The sequence below is a fragment of the Benincasa hispida genome, unplaced genomic scaffold (assembly GCF_009727055.1).
Source record: "Benincasa hispida cultivar B227 unplaced genomic scaffold, ASM972705v1 Contig159, whole genome shotgun sequence".
Classification (NCBI taxonomy): domain Eukaryota; kingdom Viridiplantae; phylum Streptophyta; class Magnoliopsida; order Cucurbitales; family Cucurbitaceae; genus Benincasa; species Benincasa hispida.
The window spans coordinates 319097-337155 of NW_024064153.1; the positions used below are offsets into that span (position 1 = coordinate 319097).

An 18059-nucleotide genomic window follows, 5' to 3' on the forward strand; every position below is an offset into this window, starting at 1 on the left:
GAAGTTAATCCTCTTTTCAATACCCTGCAATAGAAAGTCTTTCTTATCCTTTTCTTTTCTATTTTTTCTTTCCTTCTCTAAATTAGGCACGAGGCAGTAACTGTGACCATGTATAATTTCGGATCTCCTAGAGTTGGCAACCGGCAATTTGCAGAAATTTATAACAAGGTATGAAATTCCCTTGTTTCCTTTGTAAAATAGAAAATTCTTATCGTCTTAATTTGTTCATGTTGTTGGCTTCCGTCTTCTGGGTGGAAGTCCAATATATTTGGAGAAATGATTTTTCTTATTTCTCAAAGAACCCATTAGTAGGTAAATATGATACAAAGAGAAGTTTAAAATAAAGAAACTAATTATAAAAGGAAAGAATATTAAAAAATATTCAAAGATCAAAGAGCCCATCAAAGGTTCATCTTTAGTAATTTTAAAAGTTAGAACTTGATATTCAACTTCTGAATTACTTATTACTACAACTGTTTGCCTTTTTCTTCTCCAAATGACTAAGTTGCCCAAACATAAAAGCCTCATCTAGATGCGGTCAATTAATTTTCCAACTCAACTAGTATCAAGGTAGAGTTCAACATTATGTTTGATGACTGTTTAAACATAATCCATGATCGGCAAATGGGTTATAATTGGAGTAGTACACTGACTTCTAAAACTCTCTCCCCAATGGCTTCCCTCCCCCAACCCATCCCTAACCTTTCAACCTAATCCTAGTCTTCATCGTCAAAGTCTTCGCCATTGTCCATTTTTTGGTCTTCGTCTATCGGCTCCTTCATCCCCCGATACCATCCTCGTCAAAAACAAAACAAAACTTTGTTAAAGCTTTGGCCCATCCCCGTCAGAACCCAATCTTTCTTTCGTTGACCTTTTTGCTAAAGCCCTTAGCTCTCTTCTGTTGTCCTTTCTCGTTGCCGTTGTCGTTTGTGTTGATTTATGCAAATATTTTATTTTATTTGGTTTTATTTGCTGTTATTATTCTATAGGATTCTTTCCTTCTCTGTCAATATTTTCCTTATTTCATTAAATTTGTATTCTATTTAAATTAGGGCTTTGTACCCTTGTAATAATAAGAGAAAAAGTTAAATAATTTCATATGGTATCAGAGCCTCAAACAAAAAACTCTAACCCTAATTTTTGCTACCGTCGTACCCAGCCCCCGCCATTTTCGTCATCGATTCGCTCATTTTCTCTCGTCGTCAACTTGTGAATGTCAATTTTGCTTAGATTTGACATGATTTCGCTCCTTCAGATCTTCGCCGATCGTTGTCTCCGATTTCGCTCGTTCAGATCCGACGTTGATTTCGTCGTTGTCAATCATTGGTTTCGCTCCTTCAGATCTACCATTGATTTCGCTCATTTCCACGCCATTTTCACCTACCACCTCGGATCTGACGCAAGTGGAGGTGTTTTTCTCTCGCGATTTTATCTTAGGTCTACTCATCGACACCACTGAACGACTACCTTTCCTCTTCTATCGTCGTCAATCGTTTTCTTGGCCACCAAGATCTGATCTGCCACGAGTATTCTTGTTCTCTTCTAATGAGGCTATTGTTTCTGTGAGTAATTTTTATTTTTTAACTCTATTTTTTGTTAGTGGTGTTGTTATGATCTGATAGCACACGTCCGACAAAAAATCATCAATGGCCAAAGTTTCCAACAATCGTCAACTTCCAAATGTCCAAATCACCACAATTCGACTTAATGGAGACAACTTCCTTCGTTGGTCACAAAGCATTCAGATGTATATTCGTGAACAAGGAAAGATTGGGTATCTTACCGGTGAAAAAAAGGCACCGACCAAGACATATCCGTTGTTTGCTAGTTGGGATGAAAATTCCATGGTCATGATGTGGTTGGTCAATTCCATGAATGAGGAAATATGTTCCAATTACATGTGTTATTCTACAGCAAAGGATTTATGGGTCAATGTCAACTAAATGTATTCAGACCTTGACAATCAATCACGAGTACTGGAGTTGAATCTCAAGCTAGGTGATATCTGACAAGGAGGAGATATAGTTACACAGTATTTTCACAAGCTGACAAGAATTTGGCAAGACTTAGACCTTTTTGAAAGTTCTGAATAGGAATCGACCAAGGATCAAGCACACTACAAGAAGGCGGTGGAGGACGATCATGTTTACAAATTTCTCACTAGCCTCAATGATGAATTTGATGAGATTAGAAGTAGAGTTACTTGTAGAAAACCTCTCCCCTCCATCAATGAAGTTTTTTCTAAGGTTCGCAGGGAGGAAAGTCGTCGAAGTGTTATGTTGGACAAGAAAAGCACACACTGTTGAGACATCTGCTATGATGATTGAAACCAAAGCCAATAATGCTTCCCTGCCACCAAACAAACCCCGGATATGGTGTGATCATTGTAACAAAGCCCGCCATACTCATGAGACCTATTGGAAAATCCATGGAAAGCCTGCAAACTGGAAGAACAACAAGCCAGGTGTCAAAGGTAATAATCAATCCACACCCCCATTGCTAATAGTACCGACTCCAATCATCCAGTAAAGAGCAAGTTGATTAACTACTGAAGCTGTTGAAGATCAATTCGTCATCGGCTAATCCTAGTACCTCCTTGGCACAAACAGGTAACTGTCCTCAAGCTTTTTCTTTTCTTAATTCATCTCCTTGGATCATGGATTCCAGAGCTTCAGACCATATGACCAGTACATATCACTTTTTTTATTCATGTTTCCTATATATAGCACAGAGAAAATTCGACTTGCAGATGGTAGTTTCAATTCTATTGCAGGAAAAGGAACTATTCGTCTGACAGAAAAAATTACATTACACCTTATGCTCCATGTCCCTAAATTAACCTATAATTTTTTATTTCTGAGTAAACTTTTTAAAGACACTAACTGTCATATCATTTTCTCTACAACTCACTATTGGTTTCAGGATCAGGACTCGGAAGAGATGATTGGAACTGCCAGTCTACTTGATGGTCTTTACTACTTTGATGACTCTCTTACTAGTGATAAAAAAAATTCAGGGCTTTAGCACATGGCATTTGTGAGGGTATATGGATAAAAAGATTATTGGAAGAATTGAAGTTTATCCAGGTAATGCCTATACGGGTTTATGTGACAATAAGGCCGCCATCTCCATAGCACACAACCCAGTCCTACATGATAGGACAAAACATATGGAGGTTGATAAATACTTTATAAAGGAGAAGATTGATACTGGAGTGTTATGCACTACCTATATCCCTACAGCAGAGCAAATTATTGATGTACTGACAAAGGGGCTTCCAAAATTACAATTCGACAAATTGATTAGCAAGCTAGCAATGGATGATGTCTTTAAACCAGCTTGAGGGAGAGTGTTGATTTATGTAAATATTTTATTTTATTTGGTTTTATTTGTTGTAATTATTCTGTAGGATTCTTTCCTTCTATGTCAATATTTTCCTTATTTCATTAAATCAGTATTCTATTTAAAATAGGGCTTTGTACCCTTGTAGTAATAAAAGACAAAGTGAAATCATTTCACAGTTTGCCTCTCCCACCATGTCTGACTGCTGCAATTGCTACCTTTGACCGCCACCTCGGCCATGCAGATCTTTGTTTCCAATTCTCTTTCGATTTTCATCTATTTCATTTTTGTCCTCACTCCTTCACCTTCTTTCTCATGCCTATAACCTTGGGCCTTCTCGACCTCTCTCTTTTCCTGATGAGAATCCGATTTCTGCCATTTTGTGATGATGGAATTTCAAAGTTGTTGCATCTGTGATACTTTTTTCATATTTGGTATAAGGAGAGCGGGTATTTTGGTGGACGATATGAGCTACAAGCATAAGATTTTCCTTTCTTTCTCCCTTCTGGGTTGGTTTGAAGCTAGTTTGGATGAGCTTTGAAATCTTCCAGAGCAAGCCTTTTTTTCATAAGAAAGATCGTGGAGCTTCGGGAGTTATCCAATTATTTAAGGGTGTTTAGTATGTGATAAAAGTAGAGAGTTGAGTTGAGTTGAGTTGGGTTGGTAATTATTATATGGAGAGTTAAATTATCTAGGAAGTTAAATTGTCTGTGTTTGTTGTGCAGAGTTGAGTTGAGTTGGAGGATTTGATGCAGTTTTTTTTTAATGAGATTAGTTCTATTTTTTTGTTTGTTTTTTATTTCATTCTTTTATTTTTTTTAGTTTTATGCTTTGCTATTGTTGATTAATTTTCAAATATACACGTATTTTCTCAAATCATTTATGACATAAACTGGACGATCTCAATTTTTTTTCTCAATTTGTAGAACATAATAGATTATTTTTCATATATTCTTTTCAAAAGCTGTAATAATTCTAATTCTCTTCAATCGGTAAAACATACCAACAAAATATATTTCATATTGCTGCTCAATTAATTGGTATATTGTATATTGTATGTATATATATTGAAGGTATATATATTTCATATTGAATGTTTGTATGTATATATATCCAAAAAAAATTTACAAAATATATGTTCTTTTCGATACTTATAATATTAGTTATATTTACAAACACAAAAATTACATATTTTCAAGTATGCAAAAGTTATCATTATTTTCGACATGACAGTCCATTGTCCATTTGCTGTTATCCAAAAGAACTATAAACAAAATATAGGGTTGTGGTCAATCTACATGTTTCTTCCTAGTAGACGGAGGCAGTACCTCTTCCGTGCGTGTTCTGGTACTGCAAGGAAGCAATCTGTCTTCTGAATGTCTGTGACAACGAGGTCAATAAGGGTGACCTGATCATCCTCATCCAGGCCATCAATGTTGTATATGACATTTACTACTTCCTTCCGACGCCCGAACTCCAGCTCATACTTCTCCTTTTGCTACGATGCAAGTCTACCCATGTGTGTGCTCTGCATTTCAACATTCGATCTCATGATGTCGATCATTTCAGCTTGGAATGATGACCTCTTCCTCTTACTGCCTCGAGATGACTCAGTAGGTACACTCGCTCTACTTATAGATTGCTCTGCTGGCTCTTCATCTATTTCATCTTGATTTAATGGTGATTCTGTCTGGCGAACCTCAGGGATGTGACAGTCCTATGATCCAAGTTGAATCTCATCTTCAAACTCTCTGAATGCATTCGTCGCCATCACGTATGGGTCCTCACTGGATTGCCCTACTGCTCTGTCTTTCCCAAATACGGTGGAGAGGTCATCGTAATGTGGGAATGGCTTGTTCCACATCCCCTTCGCATTGGGATGACTCTGCATTGATACACATACACATTATTAATATTTATATTATAACACGTATCCGTACATTTTTTTTTTCTAGAATCTTACCCGAACCCAAAGATCGAAAATCTCCCTCTTGACCTAGACACATTTGAACTCCTTGTTCCAGCCGAACCCTGACTGACTTAACATCTCTGATACTGCGTTGTATTGTTTCTTCAGACTCCTCTCCTTGCACTCAATGGTGTTCTGATTCAATGCACACTCAGGCACTTTCTCATGCAGAATTCGCTCTAAGTGTTGTAGGTATCCTGGTCGAAACGTCCCATTATCGGACCTCCAACCGGTCTCCACCAAATACAATAGAGCTTCCACCAACTTAGCGTCCTCCACCTTCGACCATACGTGTTTAGACCTCTTACCATTACCCGCCATTATGCTGCATGCATACGTTTGTTGAATGAAAAGATGCTATAAATTAAATACATGCACAAACAAAGGATAAACTGCTGAAATTATATGTTCCAATTTAACTTGTTCACACAGAGACTTGGCACAAAACATTTTCACGACATACTTGGAATGTTCCATAATTAAATTCCATTCAATAGTAAAAGAAAAGTAAGCAATGAACATTGAATAATCAGGCTCTTTGCCATTGAGTAAACATTTCGACTGCTAAGTCATCCCTGAACTTAGTCCATTCCTCTGATGATTCAACAAATTCAATATGATCCCCATCAAGATCAACTGATGCAGAATTCTCCTCATCGGGCACATCAAGCATTGCACCGATTCCCATCTCCCTTGTGATCAAGTTGTGAATAAGGCAACATGCAGTTATTGTTTGACATTGGACTTGTATTGGGTAGAATGATTTTCCCCTAAGAATAGCCCACCGCCCCTTTAGCAACCCAAAGCTCGCTCGATAACATTCCTTGCTGAAGAATGTTTCATGTTGAAAAATTCTCTTGCAGTTGTCGGTACGTTTCTTGCTCCACGTCAATCAGAGAGATGGTATTGTTTTCCTCTGTACGGCGCCAAGAATCCTTCAGCATTGGGGTATCCAGCATCACATAGGTAATAGTATCCTGTACACGTTTCGAAATGTCATGCACATGTGTTGTGGCAGGTACGCATGTTTAAATAACGTATACGGTTATTATAATACCTTTTGGAACCCTCCATCCGTACGGTTCGGCGAAACCGCATCCCTAAGAACCCTTGAATTGGCTGCAAACCCTTCCCACCCTGGCAAAACAAAAGATGAACTCCCCATTTTGATCACACACCGCAAGAACGTTTGTGCAATCTCTCCCTTTCTCGTCCTATATCGAGGTCGATCAACGACACTAACATTCACTTTAACGTATGTGCCGTCTAACGCACCTAGACAATTCTGTTTCTCTCAAATGATCAGAATGAATTAAAAAAAAAAAAAAAAAACTATCGTTGCATGCATATTTATTGACGTATTCATGTAAAAACTGAGTACTTTTTTGTACCTGAAACCACTTCTATCTTCCATCGGTGCATGTATTGTTTGATCGGTTTCTGGTTTTCTTAACAAAATAGTGTGAAGTTGTAAGACTGCCCAAAGAACTGCGTTGAAATATCTCGAAACTGCCTCACCAGACTCGAAAAGTTTCTGCGTACCACTCGATTCTTGACATCGTGTACAAGAATGTGTAGGAAAATATCACAAACCATGCTCTTCTACGTCCATACATCTTGTTGGTTTCAACAAACCAGTCGACCGTAGCATATTACATAGAATCGTAAAGGTACATCTATCCATTCAAGGTGCTTTTCACGACATGCCAAGTCACTCTCGTAATTAGGCGAAGAAGGTCACTGCCTAAATGCAGTGCCCTAGCATATGTCGGTTGTCTCTCTATCCTTCGGTAGTTTTTCAATAACGTGGTTAGTGTTATGAACACTGTATTTGAGAGTGTGAAATAATTCTCATGATCGAAAAGAGGTCTTCAACAGTAATCCATCTTACAGGGAAAGGGATACACAAGTTATTCCTGAAGGGTAACGTATTTGGCGGATTATGTTTCATGATTAAGAAAGAATAGCAAACGATGTCAAGCGTCGGTATTGGACATATTGGGTTATAGTTTAGATTTAATGGTGTTATTTCCCAATGAGAATTAAGCGAGATCCCCCTCATGAGCGAGATCCTCATTGTTTTTTCACCATTGTAAATGAACTTATTATTAGATAAAAAAATTACATAATAGTACTATTTCACCCATAATTCATAAAAAATTTGAGAAGTATCAGATTAAAAAAAATATTAATGTCGCCAAATTTGTAACTAAGTATTCAAAAAATGTGTCAACAATTAACAAATAACATTATTTCCATAAAAAAATAAGTCCTAAAAAAAAGGGAGATACTCTGAACCTCAAAATAACAAACTCCTCAAACTAATTAGGAAATGATTTGTGCAATTAGTTTTAGGACCCCACAAGAAACACAAAATAATGATAGTTAAATTAGAAATAAAAATAAAATAAATTGAACTAAGAAGTAACCCACAAAAAAAAAAAATTGAACTAAAGAGTAACCAACAAAAGCATACCTTTTTTTAGTGGAGAAAGACAATGGAAATATAAAACGTATGAGTGTGGGAAGTCATCTATAAATAGAAGAGGGAGAAAGAAGTGGTTGTTGGAGAGAGTTGGGTGCATTTATTAAAGAGTGAAATTAATTTTGAGTGTTAGGTTGAAAGTAAGTAGCAGCCACGTTGGAGTAAAGCCAATAAATAGAAATAACATATTTCCAAAAAAAAAAAAAAAAAAATGAGGATCTTCATGAGCGAGATCCTCGTTTCTAGCGAGATTTCCTTCTAGAGCAAGATCCTCATCACAAAATTAGCGAGATTCGCTCATGAGGAGGATCTCGCTCATGAGGCTGCTCTCACTCTCTCCCACTTTTTCGTTGGTCTCGCTCTCTCCCACTTTCTCGTTCAAAATCTTGCTCTCTCTAACTTTCTCGCTGGTCTTGCTCTCTCCAATCTCGCTCTCTCCCACTTTCTCGCTCAAAATCTTGCTCTCAATGATCTCGTTGGTCTCGATTTCAAGGATCTCGCTGATCTCACTCTCAACGATCTCGCTCTTAGCTCATACTTCTCATTTTGCCACGATGCAAGTCTACCCATGTGTGTGCTCTGCATTTCAACAGTCGACATTTCTAGCGAGATTTCCAGAGCGAGATATTCATCACAAAATTAGTGAGATTCAGCCCACATTTCTAGCGAGATTTCCTTCTATAGCGAGATTTAGCCCACATTTCTAGCGAGATTTCCTTCTAGAGCGAGATCCTCATCACAAAATTAGCGAGATTTCACTTGTCCAGGGTTGAAGTTTCGACTTATGTACAACCCTTTATACATATTGTTTCCAAGTTTTTTTTTGTTTGTCGAGTTATTTATGTCGAAACTTCAACCTACGACAACTCTAATATATATTGTTTCCAAGTTTTTCTTTGTTTATCGAGTTCTCAACGTTCGACCTCTACATTAATCCAATCCTCAACCCTCGACTTCTAGCAAAACAACAATATTTCTCTAATATAATAAGTTTTGAAAACAATCATATTAATATAAAAGGTCCTAGTTTTGAGGGGATAAAAAATGAGTTTTGAGTGGGTAAAAAATGGGGTTTTAATAACCCAGGTTTTCTTTATGGGCTTAACAAACATGGGTAATAAATACCCACCCAACTCAACTCAACTCATACCCATTTATCAAACACCCCCTAAATTCAAATCTTTTTATGGAAGGTTTTATGAGTGTGTTTTTTGGCTTAGTGGTGGGGGAAGAATGAATATCCATGTCCTAGTTGGTATTTGGGGAAATGGTTAGAGATTTTCTTTCTAAGGTTTACAAGATGAGAAACTTGAACATCAATTTTGTTTGAACCTTATGAGGATTTGCAGACTAGCTAGTCAAAGTTGTGAAGTTTTGCAGAAGCAGTTTGCCAAACTTGTGAGTCGAGGCAGTCTATTGGTCTAGTTGAAGCAAATTCTCACTTTCCTTGTTTTCAAGAGTCTTCCTTTTGGGTTGTGGATTTTTAGTTTGACTCTGTTACTGTAGTTATTGGACTGTTCGCACATTGTTTTTGGAAGGAAATTCATTTTGCTTTAGAGATTATTTCCGGTATCAGATTTCCATTAATCCCTTTTATGGATGACAAGGCCTTGATGAAGATTGATGAAGATTTTGCGAATCTCAGATTTATGAGAAAATGACAACTTTATAGGGACTTACATCTAGATGGGAGCATTGGTCAAGTAAGTCTCATTCTCGTATGGAATTTATTAGGAGTTACGAGGGTTTGATTAGTATTAAGAATTTACCTTTGATTTACTAGAAGAAATCAGTCTCTGAAACTATTGGCATCATTTCGGTGGTCTAGTTAGCTCCTCGTCACAAACCCTCAATTGTTTGTTCCTATGCAGTGATAGAGGTGCAAAAAACATTTGTGATTTTCTTCCTGCAGAGATGCTAAACAATTGAGGGTGATGGAAGCACAACAATCTTTGGTTCTTTCTCTCGAGATTGATGAACAGATTTTAGATCCTTCTAGGAGGTATGTTCTGACTTTTCCTCTACATTATACTCGGAGAATGGTTAATCAATTTCTTCCAAAGTTTTAGTTGATAATTCTGACTCGTTAGTGGAGAAGTGTGTACGAGCTCAAGTTCAAGTTCCTATAGTGTCTGAAGGAAATTGTCTTCACAACTCCTCAAAGAGTCATCATTCTTCAAAGGTTTTCAGTCATGACTCTTTTCATCCCAGGTTCTAAGACTCAATTTACTGGAGGTATTGCTTGTCATTCTTCATCCAATGATCTCTCTCGCTCCAATGATTCTGATGAGGACTCAGTTGTTAGTGTGAGTCTACGGCTCCTAGGCTTTTGCATTCCAGGCTCTAATTAGACAGAAAATCTAACTGGTGGCATCTGTAAGTGTTGACATTGTCTAATGTATTATGTATAAACTCATGGAAACCACCCAAATCGTAATCCCTGAATGATTAAGAGTCTGTTTACAAATTGCAATGACTTGTCAAGTATTTAAAAACTGTTCTTTTTCACTTAAAAACATTTTTCTACTTAAAATGTCATTTCAAACCGATCTTTATTCAATCTTAGTTACCTTTGCAACTTCATGAATCATCACTAAATATTGCAGAAAGTGAAAGACAGTTGGAGAGTTGTGAACCACAGAGACATTATACCAACAGTTCCTCGTTTGATGGGTTATTGCCACGTGGCTCAGCCTGTGTATCTAGCGGCTGGAGATCTGAATGACGCATTAGTGAGTACTATTATGGCCTTCTTTCTTTTATTATTATTACTATTTTCAATTTTTTTTGTGAATTTGACCTCATGGTAATAAGGGATGCATGTGATAAAATTTTCAAATCTGATATATTTGTTAGGTTAAAGAAGAAGAAAAGGGAAAATTGCAAAAAAAAAAAAAAATGATAGTAATAATTATACTCTAACCCTTTCAATTTGTATAAAATAAACCCTCGTACTTTTTAAAGTGAAATTTGTATCCATAACCTTTCAAATGTATAAAAAATAAAAAAATAAAGAATAAACTTTCAAGTTTACAAATGAAACACACTCAATCTAGATCTAAGTGCTAAACCAAAGCGAGCAAACCAATGAACAGTTAGTTGATGTCAAGTTCAATGACCTTCCTGTTTAGACTCTCATAGAAGCTTGTGAAAATCTTTTTTCAATTGAGGATAGAAAGCATTCAGATACGGCTTTATAATGAGCAGGATCAGTTGAAAAGTGTCCTTCAATCCCACCAAATTTCATTCCTTAATTGCATGTGTGCTCATAGATGAAAGAAATCATGACCACAAATTAAGATTTAACTGAGACTTTGGGGTCAATCGTTTTGTTGATCTTCAGTATTCTTTTGTCGTTATAAGCTATTCAGTTGAAGCATCTTTTGAAGCCTTTAGATTTTGCTTTTACACTCTGCAGAGGAAGCTTCATCTCTTTGCTTGTCTCGATCTATGTTTCGCTTTGCATGGCTAATTTTTAAGACCTTCATCACCTATTTATTGAGTGCAGACTTATTGGGCATTGGTTCTCCATTTTTCGCATTTAGTGGAGATTTGGTAGTTCATTTAAGAACAATGATTTTTCAGTTTAGTTGGCCATTTTAGAAGTCTTATCCTTAGATGTTTTGATCACTTGCAATTACAGTTTTTCTTGGTTTTTTTTTTTTTTTTTTTTTTTTAATAAGAAACGATTTCATTGATTGAATGAAATATCCAAAGATGACAAAGGAAAATTCATCTAGTTTTTCAAGACTAGTCTAGTTTGCTTGTTTTTAGATCGCTCAAAGTTTCATCTTCTCATGGTTTTCTCTACAACGATGTTACATTTTGGTGTTCTCTCTCCAAGCGTTGTGCATTCTACTTTTTTCAAGATTTTTTTTTTTTCTTTTCTTTTTTGTATTATTTGGATTGCTATAGTTTTCTCTACACATATTTTACACTTTCTTGTATAAGGGTTTGTCAATTTGTTGTATAAGGGTTTGTCATCTTTGTATTTCGAACATGTGTCTCTTTTCATTATTTCAAATGAAAAGTTTTGTTTCTTTTCAAGAAAAGGGAAGGGAGTAAGCAAGGGAGGAAGAGGTGGAAGGTAGAGGTAGAAATTAGAGTGAGAAAAAAGAAATATGAGAGATATTGAGTAAAATGGATTTGATTTCCTTATCATGATTTGAGGGTTTATTTTTTTACATTCATCATAATTTGAGGTTTTAATTTGTACACATGAAAGGTTAATGGTACAATTTTTACACTTTTGAAAAATTTGAGGACTTTTATAATGGAAAGTTAATTATTGTACCCTTGAAAGGTTAAGGGTGTAATTCTTGTTAAAGTTAATTATTCAATAAAAGATACAAAATTAACATGGTAGCAGAGCTTTAGGGTTGTCTCATTGAATTCTAGCCACCATAGCCCCGTCTGATCTCTGCCTCAATCGATCAGCCGTCGACGGAGGCAGACTCGTCGCCCATTAAGGTTTGAGTGTAGTTATTCCTACTGTCAATCTGCCGCCTCAGATCCACGCATAGATCTAGCACCACTCAAACTATCAAGCATCACTCAGTTTTAACGTCATCGTCACCTGTTCTGACATCGGCCACATCCAGATTTGTTGACTTCTACCCAGGCCACGCAGATCCTGCCTCAAGTTCGATGTCACCTATTCAGATCTGAACAGGTCAGATCTACGTAGATCTGGTGCAACTCAACCACGTCCGTGCCTCGTCTCTGTCAGTTCGACGTCTCACCGACGTCCAAATCCACGACCAATGTCCATCCATCAACCAAATCCACTGCAATGTCACTTTGTTCACGCACAGTCGCAATAGTTCATCGTCTATCTCTGCTCCGCTGCCTCAGACCCGCCTCCTCAAATCCATGGCCGCTTAGATCCTGCACTACACTGCTCCGCCCACACCGCCACTGACAAGATCCACGCCTTGATTCATCAAATTTGTATGCCCTCCACCGTAAGCCTTATACGAGGAAGAAGAATAAAACCACGTTCAGATTTTGTATGCATGCCGGTTTGGTCCAGTTGGTTTAGTCAACATTGGTTTAGTTTGGTTTAGAAGGACTAGTTTAGTGTCATTCAGACCGGTTCGGTTCAGTCAAGACTGATTTGGTTGGTTTATTCAGACCGGTTTGGTTCAGTTTGATTCACCTGCTTAGTTGATTAGTTTCGGTACGTTTTGTCTCTAGTCCAGAAGCTTTTTGTGTAAGTTCTTCATAGGTTCTATCTCTAGCTCAGATCTGTCGTGATTTGATTTGGGAGTTTCCTTCAGTTTCCATCATCAGCTTCAATCGGTCGCTTCACAAACTCAAGTTGTTTGTTACTCTACCACCTTGAGTTTGAGGGAGGGTGTTAAAGTTAATTATTCAATATATTATACAAAATTAACTACCTCCACCATACTTCAGGCTGTTTTTTGCAATTTGTCCAGAGGAGAAAAAAATGGAAAACGAACAAATAGGAATTGTAATCTTCCATATTTGGGATCAAGAAACATTCTACCTTTCCCCTTTTTTCTTTTAATTTTGACATGATTCCACTTTTTCCATTTATGAAATATCGGTGTGAAGTTACATGAGCATACTCAAATTTTATTTTCTAACGAAGCATTAGATTCTATGTTGAATTGACATTCATTTACTTCTGTAACTAACAATTGAAGTGGATTCCAGTTGTAATGCGAGCTAAGAATCCCCAAAATAACAGTAGGAAGAAACAGATTTGAGTTCAACTGAAAATTGATAAAAACAATTTCCACGTTTAATCCAGGAAAATGTGGAGCTTCAAGCAGATGGTTATCAAGGGGATGTCATTGGGGAGTCCACACCAGATGTTTTAGTCAATGAATTTGTAAGTTTTTTGCCTCTTCTTCATAATCTTGAAATGGACTGGCATTCTAATGTTCTTACTATCAATACTTCTTGGTTATTAATCTAACCATTTGCAGATGAAGGGAGAAAAGGAACTTGTTGAAAAGCTTTTGCACACAGAAATTAATATATTCCGTTCAATTAGAGATGGAAGTGCGCTAATGCAACACATGGAGGATTTCTACTACATTACATTGCTGGAGGTAAATCTCTCTCTCTCTCTCTCTCTCTCTTGCATTTGACCTTGTTAAGAGCTAAAGAAAACAAGTCCCTTTTTATTTCTTTATTAAAATAGGAGAGATCATTCATATCAATAGTGAACCGATAGAGATACCAAAAATTAGAATGTAGAGTTTGAGACTGAATTAAAACATGTAAATATTTAGTGACCGATACGAAATAAATATGAAGTTTATGATCAAAAATAACATTAGTAGATCCGAATGCCTTCAAAAAAGTGTTTTTTTTTTTTTTTTTTAGGTAAACTTTCTAGGTTTTGTAGTCTCTAGACATGGAGTGGAAGTTGATTATGAGAAGGTTAAAGCAAAAGTTTTTTTTTTTTTTTTTTTTTTGGCCTCTGAGCTGTTCTTGTGTGTTCAGAATGTGAGGTCAAACTACCAAAGTGTTGGCAACTTACGATCGGACCAACAGGCTTGAGTAAACTATGCATTTACGTATCTACAGTGAAGTTTTTTGAGGCATTATTCCAATTCAGCCGTCTGTTATATAGTATTGTGGCCTAGCTGTTTCAGCTTATAGCAGCATTATTCAAAGCGGACTCTTCAAACTAGTTTACAATTGTCTATGTAGCTTGTCTATCTAACATTGAGTGTGCGTGTTTTTTTTCTAAATATTGAATGTACATGCACTTTGTAGTTGATTAAAAAAAACATGGCTTAAATAGGTTTTGGTTTTGGTAAAGAGGTCCCCTCTAAATTTTTTGTTTGTTTGTTTTTGCTCTGGTGTTGATGATCATGATGCAAGCGTGGAAAACTTTGGTCAAATTGCTTATATGCGCCCACTTCATTAGATACAATAATAATTCATTTCGACCATCAATTTACCTATAGTAAATTTAATTATATAATACTTAATTTTCCTTCACTTGTGGGCCTAACAAGTAGAAATCGATATCAATTGGAGATAAAATGGGGTTGCAAGGGTTTGAGACATATCTATCCAATTAAATTATTGATTGACTCAAAAGGTTAAGTAGATGGGTTATGGTGCATTTAATTGTATCAACCGTTAATAAATCCTTAATATTTAATGGAAATTCTAGACCTATCACCTTGCTAGACTTACTTTTTTTTTTTTTTTACACGAGAAATCTTTGTAATATTCCTTTACATATTCACTTTGCCAAAGTTTTTGAGTTATTGAGGCTTTCATCAACTTTTCTTCCATGTACAATGGTAAATAATTCATATATGGGAGCACAATATATCACATGCCTCAAGTAATTTAATCTCTCGTCAGATAAGTTTTCTTCTTTTGAAGATATAGAAGTTGGAGATATACTTATCTAAAAATGATATATGAGGTTGTTTGTTATAGCAATGAGATAATACTTTGAGTTTAGGGTTAAGAAGTTGAACAATAAATTGTACACAGCGAAACAAATTATTGAACAATGCAAATGCAAATGGAGGTTTCGGCCATTTAATTAAAGTTTTGTGATATATTTAAGATTTCTAAGTATTGTAAATTTCATATATGCAAGGATAATAATTTGACCCATGACCACAAATGTCAGAAGTTCTTGGTCAAATAATAAAGTTGAAGTATTGAAGATCTTGATCATTCTTATAAATCAGAAACATTGTGAAATACATTGTGCAAGAATTTGTTGTGAACTTAAGTATGACAAGACATGACAAACAAAATAAGAAAGTCTTAGTTTTTGTTAGGGGTCGTTAGAAGAACACGACAATTGTTATTGAAGTTTGGTGAACCTCGAAACTATAAAATTTAAGTATAGTCAAAAGTATGTAATTATGATATTTGGTGCTTCTGTTAGAGGTTTCTTGAGCTGCATTCGCATAATACTAATGTGGATGGATCCTACTCATGAAGAAAATATAGTAGTAACTTTTTACTCGCAAAGAATACTTATAGCAAAAAACCTAATATACCAAGTCAATATTAGGTTCGATGATAGAGAATTGATGCGTTGTGTTATTTTTAAATTTCGTGGTCTTATGCACTGCTTGGGTGGAAACCTATCATCATGAATGTGGATGCAATAATTGATTCATTAAATGTACATGAAGGAACTATTACAAGAAATAAGGTAAAGAAGATTTAAGAGAATTTTATATAATATTTGAAGGTTAACTAATGTACAAGAAGAGAAAGAATTCCAAGCCTAAATTTATGTAAAATGTTAGTTCAACGAGTCATGAAGATATTAGAGTGAAAATAACACTAGAAAAGTCATATAATTTGAAAGTTGGCATGGAGGACAAAACAACTGTGCAAAAATTGTGAATAAAGTGTTGTGAAGTGTGCATTGCTCGGAATTCTTGGTGTCAAACCTTATCAAACTTGTCACCTTCTAGAGGAGTTATTTAAGACTATTTAGAGCATTTTTACATTTTTAGTTTTGCAATTTTGACTTCTCAATTAATATGCAATTAAGTTTCATTTCTAGGTCTTATTTTCTACAATTTTCATTTATTAGCTTTTGAATGACTTTTGAGTTCTTAGATCTTTGAACGTCCTTTTGGTCTCTAAAATGGCTTGTAATGCTCTTGAGAACTCGAAATCTCATTAATTATATTAAAAACCTTGTATTTCTTCGACTCCTTTGGTGTTGTCTTTTTCAAATCTTGTTTAGATTTGGTGCTTAAACCGATTCGTTGGATTATTTTTATTAATCTTATTTGGGAGTGAATTATCTTTGGATCAAAGATTGGTTATCATAGATTCTAAATTCGATCTAAGAGTTATTCATCCTTTTAAATAAACTCTTGGTTGGAATCATTCATTAAGTTAGCCTTATTTATAAGGGTTAAGCTTGACAGGTCTCCAAGTCCACAAAATACTTAAAGAAATGTTGGTGTTGAATAGGGATTAAATCATTAACAATTGAAGTTCATAAACTAATATGTTAGTTTCATGAAATTTAGAGATCGAAGATGTTTTTTTAACCAGAAATTGAAAAGATATACTACATTATGGAACATTAGTAGCTAAAACATACATTTAATTGAACATATAAACTAAAAAACGTAAATTAAAAATACATAAGAAATTATTTTAAATAACAATAATCTAAAAATATTATAACTAATAGCAAAATATAACAATTTAGATGTGATTTCTATGTCTATATGTGTCATGATATTTTGCTATTATTTGTAAATATTTTGATTTATTATCCTATACCTGAAAAAACCTAAAATACATTTAGTATATGGTGTATGTACTAAAAATTCATAAATTATTATCTTCGAACACCCCAGAAATTGAAAATAAAAATAAAAATTCAAACTGAAATAAATTACTGTAGTATGTAGTAAGGTTCTGCAATCCGAAAACAGGGGCAGAAGCATCCAAATAATTTCATCCCAAAATCACCAACATATCCACAAACCTGGAAGCTTCTCGATCTTTCTCTTCTGTTTTCCGTTTGCACAATGATCGGAACGCCGAAGACCGGCTCCGGCGCCAAGTACTGCTGGTACGACGGACCGGCTACAAGCGGCGGCACGACGATTTCATCTCTGACTAGAGGTTCCGATTGCGTTGAAGGCGGCGGAAAGGTCGGATCGTCTAGCCATGGCGGAAGAGGTGGAGCAGAGGGCTGGTGGGTTGCTGCGGAGGAGCAATGGCAAGTGCAGCAATGGCACGGCGGCGGAGGGAAAAGGTATGGATTTTGGGGTTTCTTTGAGTTCTTCTTGTTTTTGGACCAGAATTTGATTTTCTTCTTCGCGGCTTTCAGCATTCTTTGGATTTTGATTTGTGAAGGAAGAAGAAGATTGGTTTTTTGGGTTCGGATTTTGATTCTTTAGGAAAAGGGGGAATTCATTGAATATTGATTGTATTTTTTTTTTTTTTTTTTCAAATCTTATGACCGTTGTTTTCTTCTTTTGTCTACTTTTTACACTTTTATTCTCTCTCTTCACAAAACGCTCCACTCCTTTTATTCAAACTTTGAAAATATTTTTTTATTAAATAAATGCAAAGAGCCAATTGCATATAATACAAAATCTAGGACCAGAGGATGGAGCCCATTGTTAAAGTTCTAAAATCAATACTTGAACTACTCAGCTATTTGCCTTAATTAGAAATGAATAAATTTTATCTCGTGAAATTATGTTTTTCAGTTTCCTATTTAGTCAAGAATCTAAAATGATAGGCTTATTAAATCGACTACTAAGT

The 18059-nt window shown here is 35.7% G+C and overlaps 1 protein-coding gene across 7 annotated transcripts in view; it reads left to right on the plus strand.

The window, feature by feature from the left end:
* The window catches only part of LOC120068939, a 54184-nt gene extending 39575 nt beyond the window's left edge, over positions 1–14609 (plus strand). The window contains exons 14-18 of one of the 7 annotated variants that reach the window (XR_005479399.1): positions 87–168; positions 9404–9499; positions 9668–9798; positions 10008–10172; positions 10403–10528. Coding sequence is in view for 1 of the 7 variants with exons in the window: in XM_039020577.1 (XP_038876505.1) it covers positions 87–168; positions 10403–10528; positions 13573–13653; positions 13751–13876; positions 14274–14330 (472 nt within the window). In the remaining 6 variants the exon portion in view is untranslated. Of the gene's footprint in view, positions 1–86; positions 169–2922; positions 3362–9403; positions 9799–10007; positions 10173–10402; positions 10529–13572; positions 13654–13750; positions 13877–14273 lie in introns of those variants that run through there. The other 6 variants (XR_005479400.1, XM_039020577.1, XR_005479398.1 and 3 more) reach the window with 6 other exon arrangements.
* Positions 14610–18059: the final 3450 nt, after the last annotated feature.